The sequence below is a fragment of the Oculina patagonica genome, chromosome 4 (assembly GCF_052425735.1).
Source record: "Oculina patagonica isolate OP01 chromosome 4, crgOcupat, whole genome shotgun sequence".
Lineage (NCBI taxonomy): Eukaryota > Metazoa > Cnidaria > Anthozoa > Scleractinia > Oculinidae > Oculina > Oculina patagonica.
Genome location: NC_135761.1, coordinates 59,214,154 through 59,236,284, shown reverse-complemented (window position 1 = coordinate 59,236,284; position 22,131 = coordinate 59,214,154). Strand labels below are relative to the sequence as shown.

The 22,131-nt window shown below is 39.5% G+C and overlaps 5 protein-coding genes across 7 annotated transcripts in view; 3 read left to right on the top strand and 2 right to left on the bottom strand.

Moving 5' to 3' along the window:
* The window catches only part of LOC144650941 (uncharacterized), a 39,363-nt gene extending 31,766 nt beyond the window's left edge, over positions 1–7,597 (top strand). Inside the window, exon 2 of the mRNA XM_078510781.1 lies at positions 7,175–7,597. The gene's annotated coding sequence lies outside the window, so the exon portion shown is untranslated. The remainder of the gene's footprint in view (positions 1–7,174) is intronic.
* On the top strand, positions 5,272–6,541 carry LOC144650942 (uncharacterized). The gene has a single exon (XM_078510783.1). It carries the CDS (start codon positions 5,347–5,349, stop codon positions 6,325–6,327), a length of 981 nt encoding a protein of 326 aa, XP_078366909.1. The 5' UTR covers positions 5,272–5,346; the 3' UTR covers positions 6,328–6,541.
* Positions 7,598–8,625: 1,028 nt separating the features above from the next.
* On the top strand, positions 8,626–14,018 carry LOC144650928 (uncharacterized). 3 transcript variants are annotated; one of them, XM_078510731.1, is made up of 4 exons: positions 8,626–8,783; positions 10,558–10,609; positions 11,680–13,323; positions 13,498–14,018. In XM_078510731.1, exons 1-4 carry the CDS (start codon positions 8,760–8,762, stop codon positions 13,815–13,817), a joined length of 2,040 nt encoding a protein of 679 aa, XP_078366857.1. In that variant the 5' UTR covers positions 8,626–8,759; the 3' UTR covers positions 13,818–14,018. The 3 variants fall into 3 exon arrangements, with proteins under 3 accessions (XP_078366857.1, XP_078366856.1, XP_078366855.1); XM_078510730.1 differs by having other exon boundaries at positions 11,683–14,018; XM_078510729.1 differs by having other exon boundaries at positions 11,680–14,018.
* A 1,083-nt stretch (positions 14,019–15,101) lies between these two features.
* LOC144648624 (uncharacterized) lies at positions 15,102–20,700 on the bottom strand. The gene is made up of 12 exons (XM_078508132.1): positions 20,604–20,700; positions 20,073–20,299; positions 19,775–19,884; positions 19,473–19,569; positions 18,867–19,047; positions 18,754–18,764; positions 18,151–18,318; positions 17,909–18,026; positions 17,671–17,762; positions 17,181–17,283; positions 16,535–16,902; positions 15,102–16,428 (listed from the first exon to the last, which is right to left on the bottom strand). The coding sequence occupies exons 1-11, from the start codon at positions 20,698–20,700 to the stop codon at positions 16,571–16,573; spliced, it is 1,536 nt and encodes a 511-aa protein (XP_078364258.1). The 3' UTR covers positions 15,102–16,428; positions 16,535–16,570.
* On the bottom strand, positions 20,533–22,038 carry LOC144648623 (uncharacterized). Its single transcript, XM_078508131.1, has 2 exons — positions 21,594–22,038; positions 20,533–20,926 (listed from the first exon to the last, which is right to left on the bottom strand). Exons 1-2 carry the CDS (start codon positions 22,036–22,038, stop codon positions 20,802–20,804), a joined length of 570 nt encoding a protein of 189 aa, XP_078364257.1. The 3' UTR covers positions 20,533–20,801.
* Positions 22,039–22,131: the final 93 nt, after the last annotated feature.

Below are 22,131 nucleotides of genomic sequence, written 5' to 3'. Positions count from 1 at the left end.
AACCGTGGAAAAGTATACTGTAAAGTGTCACTAAAAAAAGCTAATCAAATGTAGAATCATGCTTCTGATTGGCTACTTGCGAACTTGGGTACGGTAAAGATAAGAATAGGTCAAGGTATTTGCTCTTTTGATTGCATTTGGTAAGGATTCAAGTTGCGAGAAGAAAGAATTCGAGTTTGCCGTTTGTAGTACAGCTAGTACAGTACAGTTTGTTGCACAGTTTCTCTAACAGTTAAAAGTAACGTAAAATAGTAACGTTTGGCAATGAAAAATAAATATATAAATTTCAAACAACAATTACCAAATTTCTTTTTAAACAATGTTTTTTTAACAAGATGGGAAAATATTTACAAAAGTATATAGCTGTAGTTGCAAACAATTTCAAATGTTTGTAATATGGTATTAACTGTAGCATGAACAAACTTCCAACAATGTTTTTGCGCGCGTATTCGATACGCAAAAATTAAAAGAAAATGTACGATACTTTATAGGTAAAATTAGTATTTAAGTTTGCGTTTCTTTTTTTACGAGATTTGATTGTAGTTTATTGCTCTAAAAATACCACCGGAATAAGGACTCCAGTGCAACCAAACAATTACAAGGAACGACACGCAATGCATGCAGAAGCGGTTACAATTCATAAGATTTCAAGAAATTGGTCAAAAACGTAACGGTTATAAAGACGATGAGCACTTCTAAGCTTTGATGAACGAAAGGTCAACAAAAAGTGCGTTATCTTGTAGGGCGACATCCAAAATACGATATCCAGTAGAATATAGTTAAACAGCACACCGGCCCTTTTTATTATTATTTTTGTTTATACTCTATATACTGAATTGGTCTTTCTTAAATACTCCTCGGTCAGCAGCCGAAACGAGACACCTGCTGAACAGTGTCACATGACCATAAATTATAATGGGACCAGGTGTTAAACTCGAGATTGCATTCTATGCAATGACGGCAATCAGAATATGTTTTTTTATTTGATTGCTGGTTCACGTTTTCACTAGTTTTCAATCCTTGATTCTCGATCAGCCAGTCGGGGGAATAGTGCCATTTTTGGCAAATCTTCGTTGAAGCACTCGAAGAGTTTCAAAATTATTTCATCCAATCAAAAAAACCAGCGCGAGCGCTCACGAGTACTCAGAAAGCAATCGCGAAAAAAAATACGTCACGCGGGCTCAGTCACTTTTCGGAGAAGTGATGTCACCATCATCAACTGGCACCTGTTCCTTAGGGTTAGGTGCCACGTGACCATATCGCAGGCTAAGCTGTATAACAAAGATATTGCGTGAAGCAACACCTTTAATTTATTATTATTATGAAGCCTCACACACTTTTGTAGTCCATTATACTGCGGTTTGTTTGGTCATACTTGCGAACACGAATGCAGGTAATTCAATTTAGCAAACACCATAAGTGTTGCGGTTTAAGGCTTACAAGAGCTTACCATTAGACCAATTCTTTAAAATAATTATTTCTTTAGATTCTACATTTAGCTTTTTTTTTTCAATCACACTTTACAGTATACTGCGTTCACCTGCTTATTGCCCCCGCAGGGTTGTGGCCCAGAGGCCAAAACAGGAAAAGTCATGATTTGACCAAAGTGGGCGCGCAAATAGTATCGGGAGTTGTGCAGAATGCCTGAAAGTAGTATCGGGAGGTGTGATAAATGCCTGTAAGGTGATTGGTCAATGATGACGCAAGATGAACGAATCTCTGCGTGGTGATTGGGTGATGATGACAACCCATTGATCAGCGTAAACACGTGCGCACTCGACAACAACGCAAACGCTGATAAAATTTAATTTCCAGCTTGGAGAAGGGTAAAGATAATTCGAGGTTTTATTCAAGGCTTATTCATTTCAACCTGAAGGATATGCAATTGTTGAAAAGAGTTCGCGATAATTAACTCACAGAGAAGTATGAAAATGAATTTTAGTTCCTAAATTTGTTTAGGAACTCGTACCAACATATCTACAAATTTGTCCGCGATTTACGATACCGTAAATGATCTAATAAACGCCCGGGGCGTCTATTAAATTTTAGGTGTCCTACAGGGGGCGTTAAATAGATATGAGGCGTTTATTAGAGAGAGGCGTTTATTTCACATTAACTGAAACAACGTCTACAAAACAAATAAGACACAAAGTTTGCCGGCGCGGAGTAAAACAGAAAACAGAGTTTGTGAATAGGAGCCTAATCTATTCTGCGCTAATGCAAAGCTTGGAGATGCCGCTCATAGTTCGATATCGATGTTTTCATCGACATCGGGGTCAACCATGTTGGTATCGTTCGCCTCTTCGATGTTCGAATCAAGCAAAAAACTAAATTAATTGCGTGATTTTACTCTATGGAACGTTACTTTGGTTTTTGAGGCGATCCTTGGAGGGGGCGTCTATTAGACACGGGGCGTTTATTAGAGAGGGGCGTCTAATACAAACTTTATACCTCAAGGGGAGCGTTTATTAGATACGAGGCGTTTATTTGAGAGAGGGCGTTTATTAGATCATTTACGGTAAGCAAGCCTTAGTCCGGCAATACCGCGATTTACCAGGCACAAACTACTTGAACGCAGAAGAGTCTTTATCAGTAAGTTGATCGCCGTCGGGCCAAGATTCCATCCGCTTCCGGAGGAGATTTACTAGATGATATGCAGCATCAAGAAAAGGAATTCAAAAGAGATCTCGAGATAATTATTTAAGACTCGCGGCAGGCGTTTATATTGACAGAGGTGAGAATTCTCATGTCATTCTTCATGCTTGGGCTCTCAGCCCAAATACATAAAAAAAGCAGTTGGGCTCAAATGCTAAAATGTTTTGCTGTTTCTTAAGTTTATCCTCGTTAAGATCTAGACTTGCCACAGTGAAGCGAGTTCGAGTCCGCAAAGTGGCCCGGCCAGTGAGCGACGGCCGCGAAAACGAGCGACGCAAGTCGCGAGAGGTCGACCTTCAGGGGTGTCGAATGGTAAATGCGACACTTCGCGAGACGGCGAGACTGATATCTTTTCTGCGAGCCCGAGACCTTTTAAGCCTTGCAAAAGAAATCGAGACTCCGAAAAGGCGTTAAAGAAAAATTCGAGACGGCGAGACCTCTGAAATTTGGCTAAAATTTTGCGAGACACGCGTTTTTTGAAGGACCACCCGGCGTGTCAAATTAAGACGAAGAACTTTGTCTAGAGCCTAGCTTGAGTCTAGCTGAGATCACTCACCACAGCAAATCTGATGGCGAAATGATGTCAAGATGCTGCAGTCCCGTTCTTGAAATTAAATTTACGTTATCATTAATCTTTCCGAGTTTTTGCATAATTTCGCTTTGTTTTGTTTATTCACTTGACTTTACTGAAACGTATGTTCGAGTATGTCCTCTTTCCACAGGGTGGTAAAGGGGGGTCTCAATCGCGAATTACGAGCCTATTTTTTATAAATCACGAATCACGTATGTTTTTTGACCATTTCTCGAATTACGTTTTTGGGTATTCATCATTATAATAAATGAGCTTTAACTGATTAGTTAATTCGTGTTGCATTTACCTTTCAATAGCCAAGCAATAGCAAAACTGATCTCTCATGCGAGTCCACAATGTAAGACGAGACCTAAAATGCACAAATTGAGCCAAAGTACGCGTCCTTATACAATGTCAGTCTTTGGCTTTAAGATTGTATCGTTTATCAGAGTCTTATTAATTCAGTTGCTTCGATACCTTAAATTGATTTTTGATTACTTAATTTATCTTCGGTTTTCAGTTCGCGAACGTATTCAGCTTGAATCACGAATCACGGTCCTCAAAATAAGGAGATCACGCGTCACATTAGACCACGGTCGGAAATTCACGGATCACGGCCAGATTCGATCTGTTTTCACGCGTCACGCGCTTATTTTTGCCCAAATCACCCTGTTTCCATCATCACAGTGATGAAGAGAAGGCCAGAAACCATTAGAAAACACAAGCCGTCAAGGAAAAACAGAAAATTATTTTCCAATTAATTGAATCATAGTTAGTCCCCCTCTACTAACTATGATTGAATAGACAGAAGAGCCAAGATATCAAGCGAAAGAATTGGCTGTAGAAAAGCATGTACAGAAAAGAAAAACTGATTAACAGCGGGGGCAACCTAGTGTTAACTATTTCTAGTAAAATATCTCATTACAGTGAAAAGAAATGGGATCATTAAATTAACTATTGAAAAATGTTTTACGCTTTTATGATCACTGTGAATCCGGCATTTTTGGGACTATTGACGGCGCCTACAACAGAAATGTACTGAGTGAGGAAACCAACGCGATAAGTTTAGTTGTACTAATCTAAATTTAGTGGCTAAATACTTTCACGTTCGGAATCAAATGCAATGGATCTTCACATTTTTAAAAAATTCAGATTTCAGTTATGTGCAGTGAAGATCAGTAGATAAAAAAAATAAGTGAACGTAATATGTAAGAAGGTCGAAAAAAATGAAAAAATGACGGGCTTCAGCTTTTCCACCGTATGATATGAACAATGAAGCTGTCTATTTGCTATGTTTTACATTTGCAGGAGTCATTACTCCTCGCATTCGTTACCACTTTTGTAACATTTATTATCAGAATGCAAAATTATTTTGTAACCTATAACATGCTAGCCAATCGATGAAGGCTTTGCTTGTTCTTGAACGTAAACAGACGTCAACAGCTGCTCATAACCAATTTAAATGGTTTAAAATCACAACTCAGACTCATTAGCATTCGACAAAACCGCTTGGTTTTACGCTAAGAGGATATCAGAAGAATTAAATTGTATTTATTGCTCCATTCGTAAATAGATGGTGCTTTCAAAAGCAAAATATTTAAATCGGATTCCCAAGCGAAAAGGTCTATTCCACAAATCTTTCAATTCTGGTAAACATTGGGCTACTGAATGGATCACGATTAAATATCTAGTTAATTTTTGCGGTAGTCTTCTTGTTAAATTGTCATTTTGACAGGTGTAGCCACTCATTAATTTATCGAGTCGTTTTCATTTTTAATATTCTATCCATCTTAGTACCCCAAGCCACGAAACATTTTATTTTTTTAGCGATTGATCATGATGTGCATTTGTTTTAACTGATAAATGACAATATCTCGTAGACATTTTGTATTGAATTTTGTCACTTGTCTGCCTGATATGATATTGCAAGGTTAACTAAGCCCTTTATAGCACTTACAAATTGAAGGTTTCTAATAAAGGAGGCGAAATTTCATCTGGTATATAATTGTCCGTTGAGTTGATTACACAGTCTCAGCAGGAAACATTTTGACGATTTCTGCCAATTATGCATAGAGATATAGAAATATATTCATAACACTAAATTGCTTTTTGAATCTGTCATGTGTTTTGGCAGATGGTATGATTTTGCTGATAACGCTTGCCTGACAACCCTAAAAAAAGTGAAAAATACTATTACACCAGTTCTAGACATGGAGTTTTATTCCGCGGTTATGGTAGCAAACGGAACAATATCGATTATTTTTGCTTGTTTGGCCTGTTTTGGAAGTATTATTCTTATTATTGCCGTTGTGAAGAATCCTTTGAACGTGACTCGCAAAGCAATTCACAGAATCGAGGATGTTAGTCTTGTGCTGTACTTGTTGGCTGGGACAGTTCTTCTGCCATATTTCGGCGTCACTGAAATCCTTCGAGGCGTAAACAACGAGCTAGAAACTTTCGATTTTCCAAGCTTCACGTCGCTGTTAACGGATTTCTTGATCGCGTCAAAGCTTGCAATGCTCTTACTGATGAACATTGAGAGATATGCCGCTTACACGCATCCTCATTTCCACCGAGTAAAAATTACCAAACGGGCCACTTACTTGGTTTCTCTGTCCATTGTTTCTTTGTGCTTGCTGTGCTCCTGTTTGTCGTTCACCGGAATCGACGAACGGACTTATTACATCGTTTACATTCATCTATTTTGCTCTTGCTCGTGGCTGGCTTTCATTGTGGTATGTTGGTTAACCTACCGAAAGCTTAAAAACAGATCATCTCGAGTGGCACCAGATGAATCCAACCAACTCCCACAACAGCGACAAAAAGCCGAGTTTGAGAGAGCCAGAAATGCATTAGGCGCTCGAAAATATTTACAAAAGTTCGCCATGTTTTATTTGCCAATGGTGATATCAATTTTACCGTGGTACATTGTCAGATGTATAAGTACTGTATGCGATGTTTGTTTGGCTAACAAGGCAGGATATTTCTGGCAACGATTTGGTATTTCTTTTGCGTTTGCTTCTGATGGATTTTACATGATGTGGTTTTTATTTAACGGGGAGTACACCAATACAGTGAAGTATATTTTCTGCAACAGCTGATTTTTAATGGTTTTAAGCCATGAAAGCAATTTTACAACGTCGCTTCACAAGGATTTTAATTGCATTAGCTAGTTAATTCCATAAAGTATGTTTATGGAGTGAAACGGATTTGACAAATGGGCACCTGCTACAGAATCGATTAGTTTAGTTTTTGGCTACCGCATCTTAGATCATATGATGTTGCTTTGGAGAATTGTTTTGTTGAAGTTTAACCAGTATTATAGCACAACTAAAGTAAAGCGCGCGTTCTGATTGGTTAATTTAGCGTCTACTATTTGCCCATGGGTGCACGCTGACGTATGCTTCAACCTGTGCGCGCGCGCTGATCTGTTGCGACATGACATAAGAAAGTGCCACTACTTTACGAGTTTTCTCGATTTTCCTGTGAATTTAAAAAGCTAAACATAAGAAAAACCATTTCTCCATAATGCTGAAAGACTTTGAGGTATAATGCAAGTTTGAAATAATTCAAAACTTTGTTTTGTTTGTTTTTTTCTTTTAGGTTTTCGTCAGCGTTTACGCGAGCACTACACGCAATTTTTCAAATAAGCGCGCGCACTTTTACACAAAGAAACTTTAATAAATATCCTAAAAGTTGTGCTATAAAACAAATGGTAAACGTCATAGCGTGCACTATTGAGTTACAGATGCACTTGGGAGGTTTGCTAAGCACTCAAGAAGCTAGAGTCGCCCTCGGCTATCGCCTCGGGCGACTCTTACGCATCTTTCGTGCTTAGCAACCTCCCGCGTGCATCTGTAACTCAATAGTGCACGCTATGACGTTTACCATTTGTTAATTCACATGTATATTATTATTATATAGATGCAAATATTTTGATTGGTAAAGGTAATGTCAATTTATAGAAAAAATTCTAGTTTAGCGTACGGTAATTGGTATACTGGCAAAACGAGGCCTGCATTTTTTTAACCATTGAGTTATCGACTTGTACTGTATTGATCGATATCTAAGCTTTCAAATGTATTGAATTTTAAGGTGTCCTTTTAGTATATGCAAATTTGGGAGCTGACCTGCATTATTTCACGGTTCCCACGATTAAAAATGAAACAAACGTTCTTTAGAGGCGAATTGCTTTCGTGCAGTTGCAATGTTGGATTGGTGTAGAAAAATGGCTCTATTCACTTCTTGGATTACAGTTGAAAAGTAGTACCGTCAAGACGGTTAATGACCTTCAAATTAGGGGCCATTAAAAGTGCACGTTTACAATGCTTTTATATTAAAAGTGCCCGTGTACAATGCTTTTATATTAAAAGTGCCCGTGTACAATGCGTTTATATTAAGCGGATTAATTGTAAAGAAAATGGATGAAATGGATTAACATTATTGTCCGTTAAAGCGACATGTGCCGGGTAAAACAGCGAGGTTCAAAAGTTTTGCTTACAAAGGAACTATTTCGTTATGTATTAAGTATTTTTTTGTGACAGAAACTCTAGAATAATAATAACAATGCGGCTCGAGCGAAAATGAGCCTAAGGGCCTGTTTATATGGAGTAGAGTTGTCCCTGGTAGGAGAGTTACCCGCGCTATCTTTTGCCGAGCGTTTATATGAGAAAGTTGTCCCTGTTGACCGAGCCAAAACTTGGCCCTGTCGGTTCAAAAGACTGGCGAGAGTTATTTTGAAATATCTATTTTCGCGGCCTTTTCTAAAATCAGGAACGCTGAAACATCTACGTAGACTATTTTTGGACAATTTACCGCCGACTTCGATGTTGTTTTGGACGATTGCTGCATTTGCACATACTCCGTATTTGTCAACTTGTCCCTGGTAGGCGAGGCAAAAATAACCAAACTGTTTATATGGAAAAAAGTTGGCTCGCTCCCCAGGGTCAGCCTACCTTCAAAGCGAGTGACCCTCCACCCAGGGTCACCCTACCCCCCGAGCCAACTTTGCAATTTCTCATATAAACAGTTCGCAGCTACTTTTAAAGAAACGTATGAAAAGCTCTCTCGCCCGGGGTGGCTCGGTATGGAGGGTAACCCTCCTACCAGGGACAACTCTCCTCCATATAAACAGGCCCTGAGTCGGGCCAAAAACTATTTACGCCCGCGAACATCAACTCTATTGTAATATTAAATTGCGTAATACAACGCTCCCTAAGCATAAAGAGAGGATGGTCTGGGACAGAGACTGATGAAAATGATCAGCAGCTGAGTAACCTCGTCTGCGTAAGTACACGAGACCATAACCCAGCACTGTCCCTCAGAAATATTCAGTTATGGGTTTATTTACGTCAGCAAAAAATTGAAACTGACCTCTTCAGAGAAGTATTTACTCATGTGACGGGTGAGAATGACAGATTGCTTCAAATCTCGGTCTATAAATTAAGATCTGAAATCATCGTTGCTGATATTGTTAACAAGCTCCTGCGAGAGCTTAAATTTTATTTCCAATCAGCAAGGCTCCGAAGTGGATATGAAGACCATCCTGAGTGTTTCGGTAAGACAAACGATTTAAAACAACTAGAAATTTTGATTTCAGATTGTTCTCTTTTCGATCGACCCTCAGAATGGTTATAAATTAACTCTGTAATATCCTCAACTGTTATTCAAAACAAAGGCATACGTGAACTCTAAAAATAATATCGCCGTTAACGTCGACATCAAAAGCCTTTAATAATGGGGATATTTATTTGATCGGCTTCCTGTGTTTTCGTGTAAATAGCTAAGATTTTCAACGTAACAATGTTCAAATGGATCTTGAAGTCCGTATTCGTGGAAGGTAGCGCAGATCTTTAAGCTTACGTATATTGTCGCCTACTTTAAATGCCCTCAAATAACTTTTTAAGCGTGCTGTTTAAAGGCAATCGGTTAGAAGAATCTTAGCAGATTTGTACGCTGATTTGTATCTCGTTTTACTGTACAACTTTACTGGAATAAATATTCACTTTCAATTCAATAATTTTCAATGGATTTTTTCTAATGAAATAAGATTTCGCTTTCCCTTCTTTCAATTTGAAAAAACATTTAGAAGTATTCATGCTGAGCATTTTTTTAATCTATCCCTTTTTATTATAAATTGAGCAATACCAGAAACAATGAGGCTTTTTCCCTGTAAGAAAGGGATTTTACCACTTTTAGATTTACAAATCTGCGTTATGGCCGTCGAAATTTACCAAACTCCATGGTAACGAAATCGTTTTGGAAAGAACGCATAAAAAGTTAAAATTAACTGTATAGTTCGAAACACGGGAGGACTTTTACAATTCTCTACCACCGTGGATCTTAAATTTTGAGCTTAATTCCTTGCCAAGAAGTAACTAACTTTGAGTGAGAAAGTACGGAAAAAGATGGCGGCTGTACATTTTACCATAGCAGTTTTCGAACGTAACACAGCCAATAGCGCACAAGGACAAACACCTTTCTGCGAAATTTGTCCTTGTACTAACAACATTGTTCATACAAGGTTTGAAGTTTTTAGAGGTTTCCGTCCGTTTTAATGAGCGTATTTTTGCGCTTTTGCACGCTAGGGATTGTCGGTAAATGTACCAGTCGCCATCTTTTTCAGTACGGTGGATTCTGAGTCCCCGACGGAAGTCGAATCATGACAATCCGCGCACCAGTCGGGTGCTCTAACCATTAAGCTTCAGGAAGACTCGCTGCGAGCTAAGCCATTTCTTATTAACTTAAGCTTTAATTTAGTTTAATTTAATTTAATTTAATTCAATTAAGTAATAGTACAGTTTCACTCGACCATTGAATTTTTTATCCAAAACTAATGTCTGAGTTCGGAACAAAAAAAGGAGATTGAAGAATGAACTTTAGGAATTGTGTAACTGAATGGACAGGGCGATCAGATATTCACAAAAGAAACTAGGCAACTTTAATTTGAGAATGCTCATTAATAAAATGTATTATAGGATTATAGCAAACATACAAAATCAAAGCGAGTCGTTTTAAGTGGGTAATTAGTGCACCTAAAGCATTTTTGGCTAAGTAAATTAAAATTGCCTCACTATAGTCATTTTGTTATATAAGTTTAACAGGAAAAACAAAGAAAAAATGTCCACTGGAGCTATATGTTGTGATCAAAGCATTTAGCACCAGAAGTGCATTCAGAATGTCACCACTGTATTTTTGGTCTAGTCAGTATTGGTCAATTTAACTTAGACAGCTTTTAGTCAGCTAGTATATGCATTCTAAACATTACCACCCCCTCAGAGCAAAGGTTTGTAATTGTAATTCTGCAATGTTCTTTCCGTTCTCTTTTTCAGCCTGTGCTATTTATCGGCATGTTATTTTTCACATGGTGTATTCCTCTTACAGGTCAGTAAAGTTCATTAGTTATGTTTGTATTTTTTACACATAAAGTTTATTCTCAAGTACAAGAGAGAACATTATAGGGCTGACGCTGATAAAATGATTTTTCAGGCTTTTATTGACAATAAGGAAACTGTTTTCATATGAGATCCACACATAGCTAGTAGATGGGCCCCATCATATCATAGCTAGAAAGAGCGCGTAAAATTTAGCTATATCACGGCACGAGAAGTTGGCTTTGCTCACTTTTGATTCGTATCAAAGGTGAGACAAAGGTGGATGACTACCTTTGACACAAGTGTCAAAGGCAAGCAAGTCCATTGATAATACCTTTGACAGAAATTTTGTAAAGATTTGACGCGAGGCAAAAGTACTTTTGAAACTAGTCAAATTTACATTTCACTGTAACTTTGTCACGCCTTTAAAAAAGAAGGACTCTTTCACAGTCAAATTTATCTCAAAGGTTTGGCAAAGACGGCCTTTACAACCTTTACGCCAAGTCAAAGGCATCGGTCAACACCAACTTAGGTTTAAGACGGAAAGGAAACTTAAACGGTGGATTCAAATGCAACATGTGAAGTGACTTGCCTGTCATCCCGCAGTTTATATTTTGCTTATGCGATCGCTGTCGACAAACTTTAGAGAAAATAGAGGGACTATGAACAGACTAAGTACTAACCAGGCGATAATTAACTCACAGTTTTAATAACCCAGCCCTTACCCGTATTTTTCCTTAGCTCGCCGCATCTTTTCTCATTTCCCTCTTTCACAGCTGTCAAACGCAAAAATCCAACGCCACTTTCGGCTTTCCCCGCCCCGCACTTTGTAAGAGTTCGAAGCGAATTTTTAAAAAGATTAAAAACAAAACGTTGTAAAAAATGCAATGGAAGACACATTGCCTACAGGTAAACTTGGAGGATTAAAATTAATAAATTGTATATGCATATGCGGCGTACAAAGCTTAGCTTTTCAGTGACTGTCTTAACGTTTGGCTTTAGAGAGAAGGATTTCAAAGGTTTGTAGTTGATAACTGACAGTTAACTTATTTTACATTTTCTGTATCAAATTTATTCCAGGAGCATTCCCTGCAAGGTGGAACGACTACTCAAGTGACAGTTTTTCGGATGATATAGATCGACTGATTCGAGATATTGAACAAGAGTTAAACTCTGCTGTCAAATATTACGACAACGAAATTGAAAGTTCAGGTGTAGAGGAGAGTGGTGGAAGTGCAATTCATCAGAGTGGAGAAAGTGGCAAAGGAAGTGGAGAGGAGAGCGGCGACGAAAGTGGAGAACAGCTAAGCGGCGAAGGAAGCGGACAAAACGCTAGTGGCGATGGAAGTGGAGAGCAGGAAAGCGGAGAAGAAAGTGGAGAACAACAAAGCGGTGAAGAGAGTGGAGAGCTGGATGGCGGTGAAGAAAGTGAAAAACAAGAAAGTAGTGAAGAAAGTGGAGAACAGGAAAGCGGTGAGGAAAGTGGGGAAGAGGAAGGCGGTGAAGAAAGTGGAGAGGAGGAAAGCGGTGAAGAAAGTGGAGAGCAGGAAAGCGGTGAAACAAGTGGGGAGGTGGAAGGCGGTGAAAAAAGTGGAGAGCAAGAAAGTAGTGAAGAAAGTGGAGAAAAGGAAAGCGGTGAAGAAAGTGGAGAACAGGAAAGCGGTGAAGAAAGTGGGGAACAGGAAAGCGGTGAAGAGAGTGGAGAGCTGGATGGCGGTGAAGAAAGTGAAAAACAAGAAAGTAGTGAAGAAAGTGGAGAACAGGAAAGCGGTGAGGAAAGTGGGGAAGAGGAAGGCGGTGAAGAAAGTGGAGAGGAGGAAAGCGGTGAAGAAAGTGGAGAGCAGGAAAGCGGTGAAACAAGTGGGGAGGTGGAAGGCGGTGAAAAAAGTGGAGAGCAAGAAAGTAGTGAAGAAAGTGGAGAAAAGGAAAGCGGTGAAGAAAGTGGAGAACAGGAAAGCGGTGAAGAAAGTGGAGAACAGGAAAGCGGTGAAGAAAGTGGGGAACAGGAAAGCGGTGAAGAAAGTGGGGAAGAGGAAAGCGGTGAAGAAAGTGGGGAAGAGGAAAGCGGTGAAGAAAGTGGGGAACAGGAAAGCGGTGAAGAAAGTGGAGAACAGGAAAGCGGAGAAGAAAGTGGAGAACAGGAAAGCGGTGAAGAAAGTGGGGAACAGGAAAGCGGTGAAGAAAGTGGAGAACAGGAAAGCGGTGAAGAAAGTGGAGAACAGGAAAGCGGTGAAGAAAGTGGAGAACAGGAAAGCGGTGAAGAAAGTGGAGAACAGGAAAGCGGTGAAGAAAGTGGAGAACAGGAAAGCGGTGAAGAAAGTGGTGAAGAGGAAAGCGGTGAAGAAAGTGAAGAGCTGCAAGGCGGTGAAGGAAGTGGGGAGGAGGAAAGCGGTGAAGGAAGTGGAGAACAGGAAAGCGGTGAAGGAAGTGGGGAGGAGGAAAGCGGTGAAGGAAGTGGAGAACAGGAAAGCGGTGAAGAAAGTGGTGAAGAGGAAAGCGGTGAAGGAAGTGGAGAACAGGAAAGCGGTGAAGGAAGTGGGGAGGAGGAAAGCGGTGAAGAAAGTGGAGAACAGGAAAGCGGCGACGAAAGTGGCGAGGAGGAAGGCGGTGAAGAGAGAGAAGAGCTGCAAGGCGGAGAAGGAAGTGGGGAGGAGGAAAGCGGTGAAGAAAGTGGAGAGAAAGAAAGCGGTGAAGAAAGTGGAGAGCTGCAAGGCAATGAAGGAGGTGGAGAGGAGGAAAGCGGCGAAGAAAGTGGTGAAGAAAGTGGAGAGCAGGAAAGCGGTGAAGAAAGTGGAGAGAAAGAAAACGGTGAAGGAAGTGGAGAGCAGGAAAGCGGTGAAGGAAGTGGAGCGGAGGAAAGCGGTGAAGAAAGTGGAAAGCTGCAAGGCATTGAAGGAGGTGGAGAGGAGGAAAGCGGCGAAGAAAGTGGAGAGCAAGAAAGTGGTGAAGAAAGTGGAGAGCAGGAAAGTGGTGAAGAAAGTGGAGAGCAGGAAAGTGGTGAAGAAAGTGGAGACCAGATGAGTGGAGATTCCGAGCAGAGTGGTGAAGGCGCTAATGGCAGCGGTTCAGGGAAAGAGAGCAGTGAAAATGGAAGTGGTTCTGAAATCGTCGTTGTAAACAATGGTCGAATTCTTTTAGCTGGTGGTATTTTACGCACGCCTACCCCTGAGTCTACGATCACACCAACCGCTGAGGTTAACTATGCCATTGTGGAGTAAAACAGGCATAACATAGCTGCTATTCGTCGCATTGTTTTTTGTCTCGGGGAAACACTTCTATTTCTGTGATCTTAATTGTTCAAGAACTGTGCCAATCTTACCCGATGTAGAGTGAGGGTTAGTTATGAAGTTCTGTACTCGTGAATCGATGGAGCGGCTTAGAGTACTTATAAACTAATACTTGAAAAAGTGTACACTGATTGACACTGTGTGTTTTGACACTGATTACGAACCTTAACCCTTGGACTTACAGCGGGGGGCGTCCACCGTGGTACCAGGGGAGTCCATCCCCTCCCCCCTGGTGCGGTGGTGTATGATTTTGCATGTACTTCTGAGGGAAACGAGGCACCTAATTTCAAGAACGTTCAAAATAAAAGCAATCATTGATTAAAAACAACTTGGAGGGCATTTGACATTATTGTCATGTTCCAATAATTTTAGTGACGCCAATTACACATCGTCCTTAAGTTGAAAGTGGGATATCCTAGGGATAAACCCTGGCGTTACGTAAAAATGTTTGGGTGGTGTACCCCCGCTGTGGAATTTAACCCTTACCCTGTCTCAGACCAGCATTCTCTTATTTGCTATCATCTTATACTGAAGAGTTAAAATTGTCAACGCCATTGAAATTGACTTTCGCCAGACGTTTGGCACAGACGAGGCAAGATCTGCGATCGCTAAAGGTACAAGTTGCTAGGGGCTTGGAGGTATATCCCCCAGAAAGTTTTAAAATCTAGAAGTTCTGAAACGCTATTTTTAGCAGAAAAGGCAATCTCGTTCAACTAATGATAATGTTCCCATCTAAGAGTATTTTGGTTTTAATTTTGCATGGGTTAAAATCTAGACGAGGCAATTGCCTCGTGTTGTCTCTTGCTAGCTATGGACCCTGCAAGTTATCGTCAGCTTTACGTAGTCGCAGATCTATTATTTTACAAGCTTGTTGTTGTTGGGTTAATCCGTTTTCCGCGTTTTTAATTATCAGAACATTTGCCAAATGCCAGAGTCATTGCAGTTGGTCAGTTGTAAATTTTCGAGATCCATTAGCCCTCAATCTCATTATTTTTGTCCAGACGTAAGAGAAAAGTGCCACTGTCGAAATTTTAGAAGTTGGCTGATTGGGCCCAAAATTAATGACCATCTTGGCGCGGCTAAAACAACCTTGTGACGTCACTGGTTGTCTAAATTGCTGCCGCGCTGAGAGTTAAGAGCGAAAATGGGAGAAAGGGCGGTGGTTTAAACCTTTAAATCACATCTAACGCCGACCGGAACTGCAAGGAAGTCAAAAACAGTTATATTTTCAGGATATCTCTATGCAAGCCATCGAGTGTAATATACACAGTTCTTAAAGTTGCTGTTCTTAAATCTGCTTGACCAACACACATATTGAAATGGCATCCAGTGCAGTGCAAGTGCATGTGATTGGTCACTTAACAACAATTAACTGAAGACAAATAACATAGCTAGGCATAAAACCTCCATAAAACTGTTTTGGAAATGACGGCTGATTAGGGCAATAGCCCTTCAGAAACGCTGCGAAATATCTTGCATGTTGCTTCTTCTGTTGACCCTGATGATTTTAGCTCATAAATATTCTTCTAAATGTTATATTATTTTTATCCCGCGAAGGGTGACAATAGCATTTTAAGGCTTGGCCACCAAGCCAGGCCGTCTATATCATCCAGGCAAGGAAACATGGCGGACAGTTGCTGAATGAAACTACCACTTTTCAAAGGAAATTACTTTACCTCCGGAATATTTACTATTTATTTTGGACCAATATATTTTTAAGAAATAGTATTCAAGCCATTTAAGTTTCGTAGACCGCGCTGCCATGAAAATAGGGGTCAAATCAAGTGTCAAAATTAATTTCTCTTTAGATCGGAACTACTTACTTCTTGATCTAGAGGATAAGTGCAGTTGCTCGTGAAGTCATCAGCTATCAAACAGAAGTACCAGACGGGTGTCTTTTTCTTAGTGTTCCTCGTGCATTTTCCTGCCTAAAGTGATGTGCAAATTGATTCGTTTTCGATGTATGCAAATAAACACTATTCATAGTTCATTAGCATCCCCAATGACGTCATTAGCATTGTATAATAAAATGGAATTAATTAGAATTGTCAGTTGTTGCGAACGTTGGCCATGGATAGACTAAGCGCAGTTTTCGAAATGCTGCTCCCGACTAGCGTGGACGACAGGATCCGGCCTCAACTATTTTTAGTTTAGCCATCTGTGACAACTCAAGTTCCTCCAGCTTCTGTCTCTGCACCGGTTCCTGTATCGTCGGCCGTTAACGCGTTAACTCTGGTTGTTGTAAGTCTTTTTTCGGCTTCGCAGCCGTCTTTGCTGGATACCAATACAAGTTCTGCTTTGACGCCCCAAGAACCCGCCAAGCCTCTGAAGAAGGAAGGTTTGGAGGTAATTTTTGCACTGTCATATTTTTTCGGCTGAGCGCCACTGTAGGCTTTTGCTTGGGTGTCTACAGTTCTCGGTTAGGGTTTTTTCACGCCCACTCGTTTGCCTTTGTTTCTCGCCCATGTGGCGCGTTCCCACATTACAGCTTTCTTTTCTGCGTCATTCTTTTTTCTTAGTTTAGAGCGCTGTTTTGAGTAAGCTGAAATTAAGGAACAAGATTGAATCGTATATCTCAGTAGTACTTCATAATTAAAAAGTCATAGTTAAAAATTAGTATTCATGTCACCACTCGATCATCCACCAACCTGCCTCCTTGTTTATCATCTCCTGACGTTGTCTTATCAAAGACATGGAGCACACGATCTTATCGCGGATGGTCTGCGCCACTGACTCTGCAAGTGACTAAGACCAGCACTCTCCAACAGTCCTTCATCCACACCGTCTTGTAACAATTTACTCCTTAGAGTTGCAAGCCGGAGTTTTTTCTTGTCAAGGTCTTCCAGGAGTTGATTGGCCTGCTTGAAGAACGATGAGTTGCCAACCAAAACTGAAATGGAGTGACTAGAAATGGCACTGAACTGCTCCAGTGCTTCAGTCTCCTTGATTTCTTGGGAAAGTCTGAAGTACTCCGCCCTCTCATTGTCACTCGCACCAGAACTGGAAGCTTCTTCATCTAAAAAAAATATTATAATATAAGTGAGTTTAACGTTTGGCCGAAATGAAGCCCAAAATTTGCCAGGAGAATGCTTTGCACTTATGAGTCACGACTGAAATGAAGGCTGAAATTTGTCCTTTGAATACGCTGAACTGACTATGAACTGAAAAAAGGCCATTTTCAATTTGCGAATGTATAATTAAAAAATGTTAAACATTAAAAACACACAAATAATGAATTCATAAATGAATCAACCACTACATAAACAAACATGACTTTAAACAACATATACATACCTTGTGCTGCTCTGATTATCTCGTTTTTCCACCCTTTAAGCACTGTTTCTGTGACTCCGGTTTTGACGAGTTCATCACTTTGAGTTTCGATTTCTCTAAGGATCTACAAAGGAAAACCATAGGGAGTAAAAATATTGTTAAATATATATGAACACCTGAACTGTTAATAAAAAAACAAAAAACTGAGTGAGTGAACACATTAATTAAGGAACGACAGAACAAAAGAACAAAAAGGAACTACTGACGGGCTCATAATGTTTGCAGTGTTGACGATTTCAGACCTGCAAACTACACATTAGTACCCCCACACTAATTTTGCCTCGACATTTGTTATTTGAGGATGAATGAATCTTAAGCAGGGTACTGTTCTTATTTACTATATTTCAGTTTGGTAAATTGCAATGTAACTGCATGCGGCCAAAACTTTGGGCCAGGATGGTGGGCACATAGTGACCTTACAAGTGTAGTGTAGAAAAAAACAAAAGCAAACCTTCACATAACGTAATGATAAGTATTTAGGCAAGGACAGTATCTTTCTTTCATTCCAGAACAGGACATGTTCTGTCAAATGCTCCATACGTCCTAAAATGAAATCAAAGTTTTTAAAGAACAATTAGTTTGTTTATATTTAATTGAGCAAATAATGTTCTGGTACACCACAAGAACATAATATAAACCATAGCTGTTTTATTCTGGTCACAGATAAGTGAAATAAATTATACACCAACCTGCCCTTGACATGTTCTTTGTGGTTGAACCGCACCTTGACAAGTATTGGAAAGCTGTTTCCATTTCTTCACCTGTGGTTAGCCCTGCCCCATCCTGCCATTGGCTCCCAAACAGTACCTTGGGTTCAATAGTAAAAAGTCACTTTCACATACATTGCTTACAAGGTAGACTCTTGTGTAGCAATATAGGCTAATCGCAATGACACCCAGTATGCTTGGTCTTAGACACCATAAAGACTTACTCTACAAGTCGACTTGTGCAACTTCCCATGCATCTGACCCAAAGCTGGAATCATAGATGTATCTGCTGTTTGGTTAAGACTCTGGCACACTTTCTGCATCCAAGGCCAGTATTTGCAAATGACATCATAGAACAGAAACTTTACACCAGAAGAGGGAAGCACGTATTTCTGTGATTATGCACAAAACAACAGGATTGGAAAAAAAATATATAAAAAGAATGCTTATGATAATAATAAGAGATCAATCCCTTAAGCTTGGCATGTAAACACAGATAAAAAAAAGAAAAGAATGTTCCCACTGCATTATGTAACTGAAATTAATGAGTCAAAAACAAACACATACAACACAACCATAAACAGTATATTAGGTACTGTTTCGGCCTTCTGGGCCTCATCAGTGCAGTGCTGAGACTAGGATGGAGGTTAAGCTATATAGCCACCCCAAATGATCCCACGCTTGTGGTACCATCTAAGCCATGCCAGAGTGCTCAAACTAGCAAAACTAGTGAGCATGCGCAATGCTAGCGGCGATGACTCATCCTAGTAGAGTGCTCAATTTGGACATAAAAGCAAAGCTTTGTATGCCAAAGAGCTATATCTAACTGCAGACAGTACTGTTTATATATAAATATATATATATATAGCATGAGGCAAGACTCCTGTACTGTATACTTCGACTATTGTAATACCTTATATCTCTTAAACAGTACTCTTACCTGGAGGTAAAATCCATAGGGCTCCATACATTTCCCCAGTCCACATGTCAACTGCCTTTTGCATCAAAGCATGTCGACAGCCAGCCACCATTACTCCAGTCTCATCAAGCTTCTGTAAGGATTTGGCTTTTGTTTTGGCAGCCTGCCAATGCACTTGACCACATGAGTCTTGGCCATTTACCTTAGAAAACAGAAAAAGTATCCATTTAATAACCCCTTAAGAAAAGTACCACATGAGTACTGTATTAACATTTGTTACTGTAATCTAATGCTTAGACTGAATCATAATAATAAGTTCAATATTATAAACTTAAAAAAAAAAACTGATTTTACTCAGGCTTTTAGCCAGCTGGGAGTCCAGGAGTCCTATGGACGGCCACTTTTCAGGAAAAAAAATAAAAGAATTATTGTATACAGAGGTTTTTTTAGATACCTTAAGAGACCATTGCAAAAATAACTACAGAAAAACACCATGCATGCTCCTCAGGCCCTCCTATGGGGGTCAGGCCTTATAAAATTTTTTGAATCACACTTTTTAAATCCTGGCTAAAAGCCTGATTTTACTACATTAATACAAATGAAGAATTAAGTACTTATGTTGTATACCTTGGCAGATTTATGCTTGTATGTTTGTTCCAAAGAATCTTTAACCTTCTTGTCATCACAAAAGAATGTGTCAGCATAGTAAGATTCAAGGGATCCACTGTAACACAACAACAATATGTAATAGTAAATATGGAAACTACTAAAAGTAATATTAAAATACATGCAAACTACAAGCTTACAAATTTCCTCAAAATAAAGACTACACAAAGACATGACACAAAAGGCTGACACAAAAAAAAAATGTGTACATAAAATTCTAGGCAGCCATGGAATTCCAGGCTTATGCAAAGATTACAACTTACGCATTTACTTTTTTCCAGCGATATGTCTTTCTGTTGCCATCCATGTGACAAGCCAATTGACCTTTCGAGCAGCATGGACAAATCATGCAGTCTGTGCCCGCTTCTCTCGACTTAGGTCAAACTGGCAATATCGCCATTCCTGAAAGGCTTTAGAAAATGTGGCAGGGGTGATTGTGCCTGACTGTAACAAAGAAATTCCAAACTAGTTAAGTAAAGTAAGGTTATGTCAAAAGTAGTAGTAACCGGTAGTAATTAACACCAAAAAGTATAATTTAAGTTCACATTAAACACCCCTTACTCTGCCTTTCTTTTCTGAAATCTGAGCCAATGTCTTTACAAATGCACTTGAAGATGAACCTGGCATATTTTTTTGCATGATGTCCCAAAACTGAAACACAGCATGGTCAAAAAAATATGAGGCATTGGTGGGACTGCCTGGCCAATATCCTAAATGAACAAGTGATACCTCACTTGCAACATTACAAGAGGCACAGAACATCTGTGGCATATGCAGGTCAAATCGTCCTGATGAAAAAAAAAAACAATATAACATTACAAAGGCAATATATCATAACAATTACAAAAATAACAACAAAAATAATCATAATCATACCCTCAAAGAAAAGATTCTCATTTGAACCCTTACCCCCTGTAATTCCCAGTTTAGCTTTTTACAAATTACATATGCACATTTTGTGATGAGAAACCCAAAATTGCATCCCCCCTAAAAATTAAAAAATTAACCATCCTTGGGGTGGACATTGATATTTCCTTGAACACAAATTAACACCATTGAAATGGAACAAAACTGAACTGTTCATATAATCACTGCATTTTCCTTCAACTCTAAAGGAGACTTGTGTGTCCACGTGACTGGTCAGTGTGGTGAGTGCAACTTTTTGAATATGTGTGGGGTCCTGGAACATGTGGATCAACATGACATCAAAACAATCTTGAATGTCCTCAATAACCAAACATAACAAAATTGATGCAACAAATCCCTGGGGCTACTCTGCAAGTCAACCTTTCACGTAAAAATTGACTGACCTTTAAGATTTATCAAAATGCACTTGGATTGTGAAGGTATGGCCTTCACTGAGCCCTTGCACTTAAAACAACAGAATGCATCAGCACTGCATGGAACAAAACGAGCTACAACATAAAACAAAAGAAGATATGTATTATATTTATTTATTAATCAGGTAGGCTGTGTAAACTAATACCTTGATCATGTACCTTACCCTTGATCAACAACAAAATAATTATTATACAACCCTTCAAGTTAAGACCCTTTTTAGTTGACATGGCGATTAAAATTTTGGAGCTGGCGGCTAAATTGCAACCAAAGTCGGCAGCCTGGCAACTAAAATTAAGGAGAAGCATTAAGAGCGTGAGCTTAATTTAGCGACTAACATTTCTCACTGGTGACCAAACTGAGCAGCTGGTGGCAAAATGGCCACTAAGGAAAAAATTAACTTGGAGGATTGTTGTATGTACATCAGCCATTACATTAAGAGGTTACCATACGTACTTAGGAGAATCATTTTCAGTCGCGACAGCAAATCGCAACAAACGACAACCCTTTTGGTAAAACTTAAATTCCGACAACGACAAGTAATTTTCCTTCAATTTTACCACTGAAAGCGACACAAAGTTTGATAAACTAGCGACATGGCACATTTTTAAATTTACACAAGTGACATGGGAACCTCCCCTGGCAGGGCCTCTGTACAATACATATATAGTTTATTTTTAAAATGTCAACGTTTATATCATTGTGAATAAAAAGATAAAACATTAACATTGTGGCATTACTTACCAACAGAAATAAGTTTTCCCTGAGAGTCAACACCTTCAGTTGGCAAAATGGGTCTGAAAAAATTTCCATTCCATGCTTCTCTGTCATGAATTGGATAGTGATCATGGGCTTGCATGTCACACTCCGAACAGAACAAGACACCAGGGCCACAATCCAGACAACGGACAACACACTGCTCTAATTCCTCAGAACACTTTGAGCAGTGTTGTGGAAAGGTTAAGGCTTCTTGGCAAATAGCATAATATGCAAGGTTTGCCCTGAAGCCTTCCCAGTTTGTTTCAAGGCGTGTCTGCCTTGTTTGCCAGGTCATTTGTGTAGCCTCCACATTAGCTTCAATTAGCTTTTCAGCATCGGCAAATGCCTCTTGTAACATGAAGTCTAGAGATAGACAAACAAATTGATAAGTGATGTCGATCGTGTTAATTTTAACCTGTGATAAGGACATGTGTATAACTGCAGATTACTTATCAATTAAAACACAATTAACAATAATCACTAATTTTAACTGTGCAGTGTTGTCATTACCAGACAGTCTGTA

Coding starts and splice junctions, on each gene's coding strand:
- LOC144650942 (XM_078510783.1), top strand. CDS start 5,347: ATGTGTTTTGGCAGATGGTATGATTTTGCTGATAACGCTTGCCTGACA.
- LOC144650928 (XM_078510729.1), top strand. CDS start 8,760: ATGAAGACCATCCTGAGTGTTTCG. Junction 8,784..10,557: donor AGACCATCCTGAGTGTTTCG/GTAAGACAAACG, acceptor TCTCTTTTTCAG/CCTGTGCTATTTATCGGCAT. Junction 10,610..11,679: donor ATGGTGTATTCCTCTTACAG/GTCAGTAAAGTT, acceptor AATTTATTCCAG/GAGCATTCCCTGCAAGGTGG.
- LOC144648623 (XM_078508131.1), bottom strand. CDS start 22,038: ATGTCCTTATCACAGGTTAAAATTAACACGATCGACATCACTTATCAA. Junction 20,927..21,593: donor GGGAAAACTTATTTCTGTTG/GTAAGTAATGCC, acceptor TTTATGTTGTAG/CTCGTTTTGTTCCATGCAGT.
- LOC144648624 (XM_078508132.1), bottom strand. CDS start 20,700: ATGTTCCAGGACCCCACACATATTCAAAAAGTTGCACTCACCACACTG. Junction 19,048..19,472: donor ACAAGCATAAATCTGCCAAG/GTATACAACATA, acceptor CTGTTTTCTAAG/GTAAATGGCCAAGACTCATG. Junction 17,284..17,670: donor TATCATTACGTTATGTGAAG/GTTTGCTTTTGT, acceptor TTTCCTTTGTAG/ATCCTTAGAGAAATCGAAAC.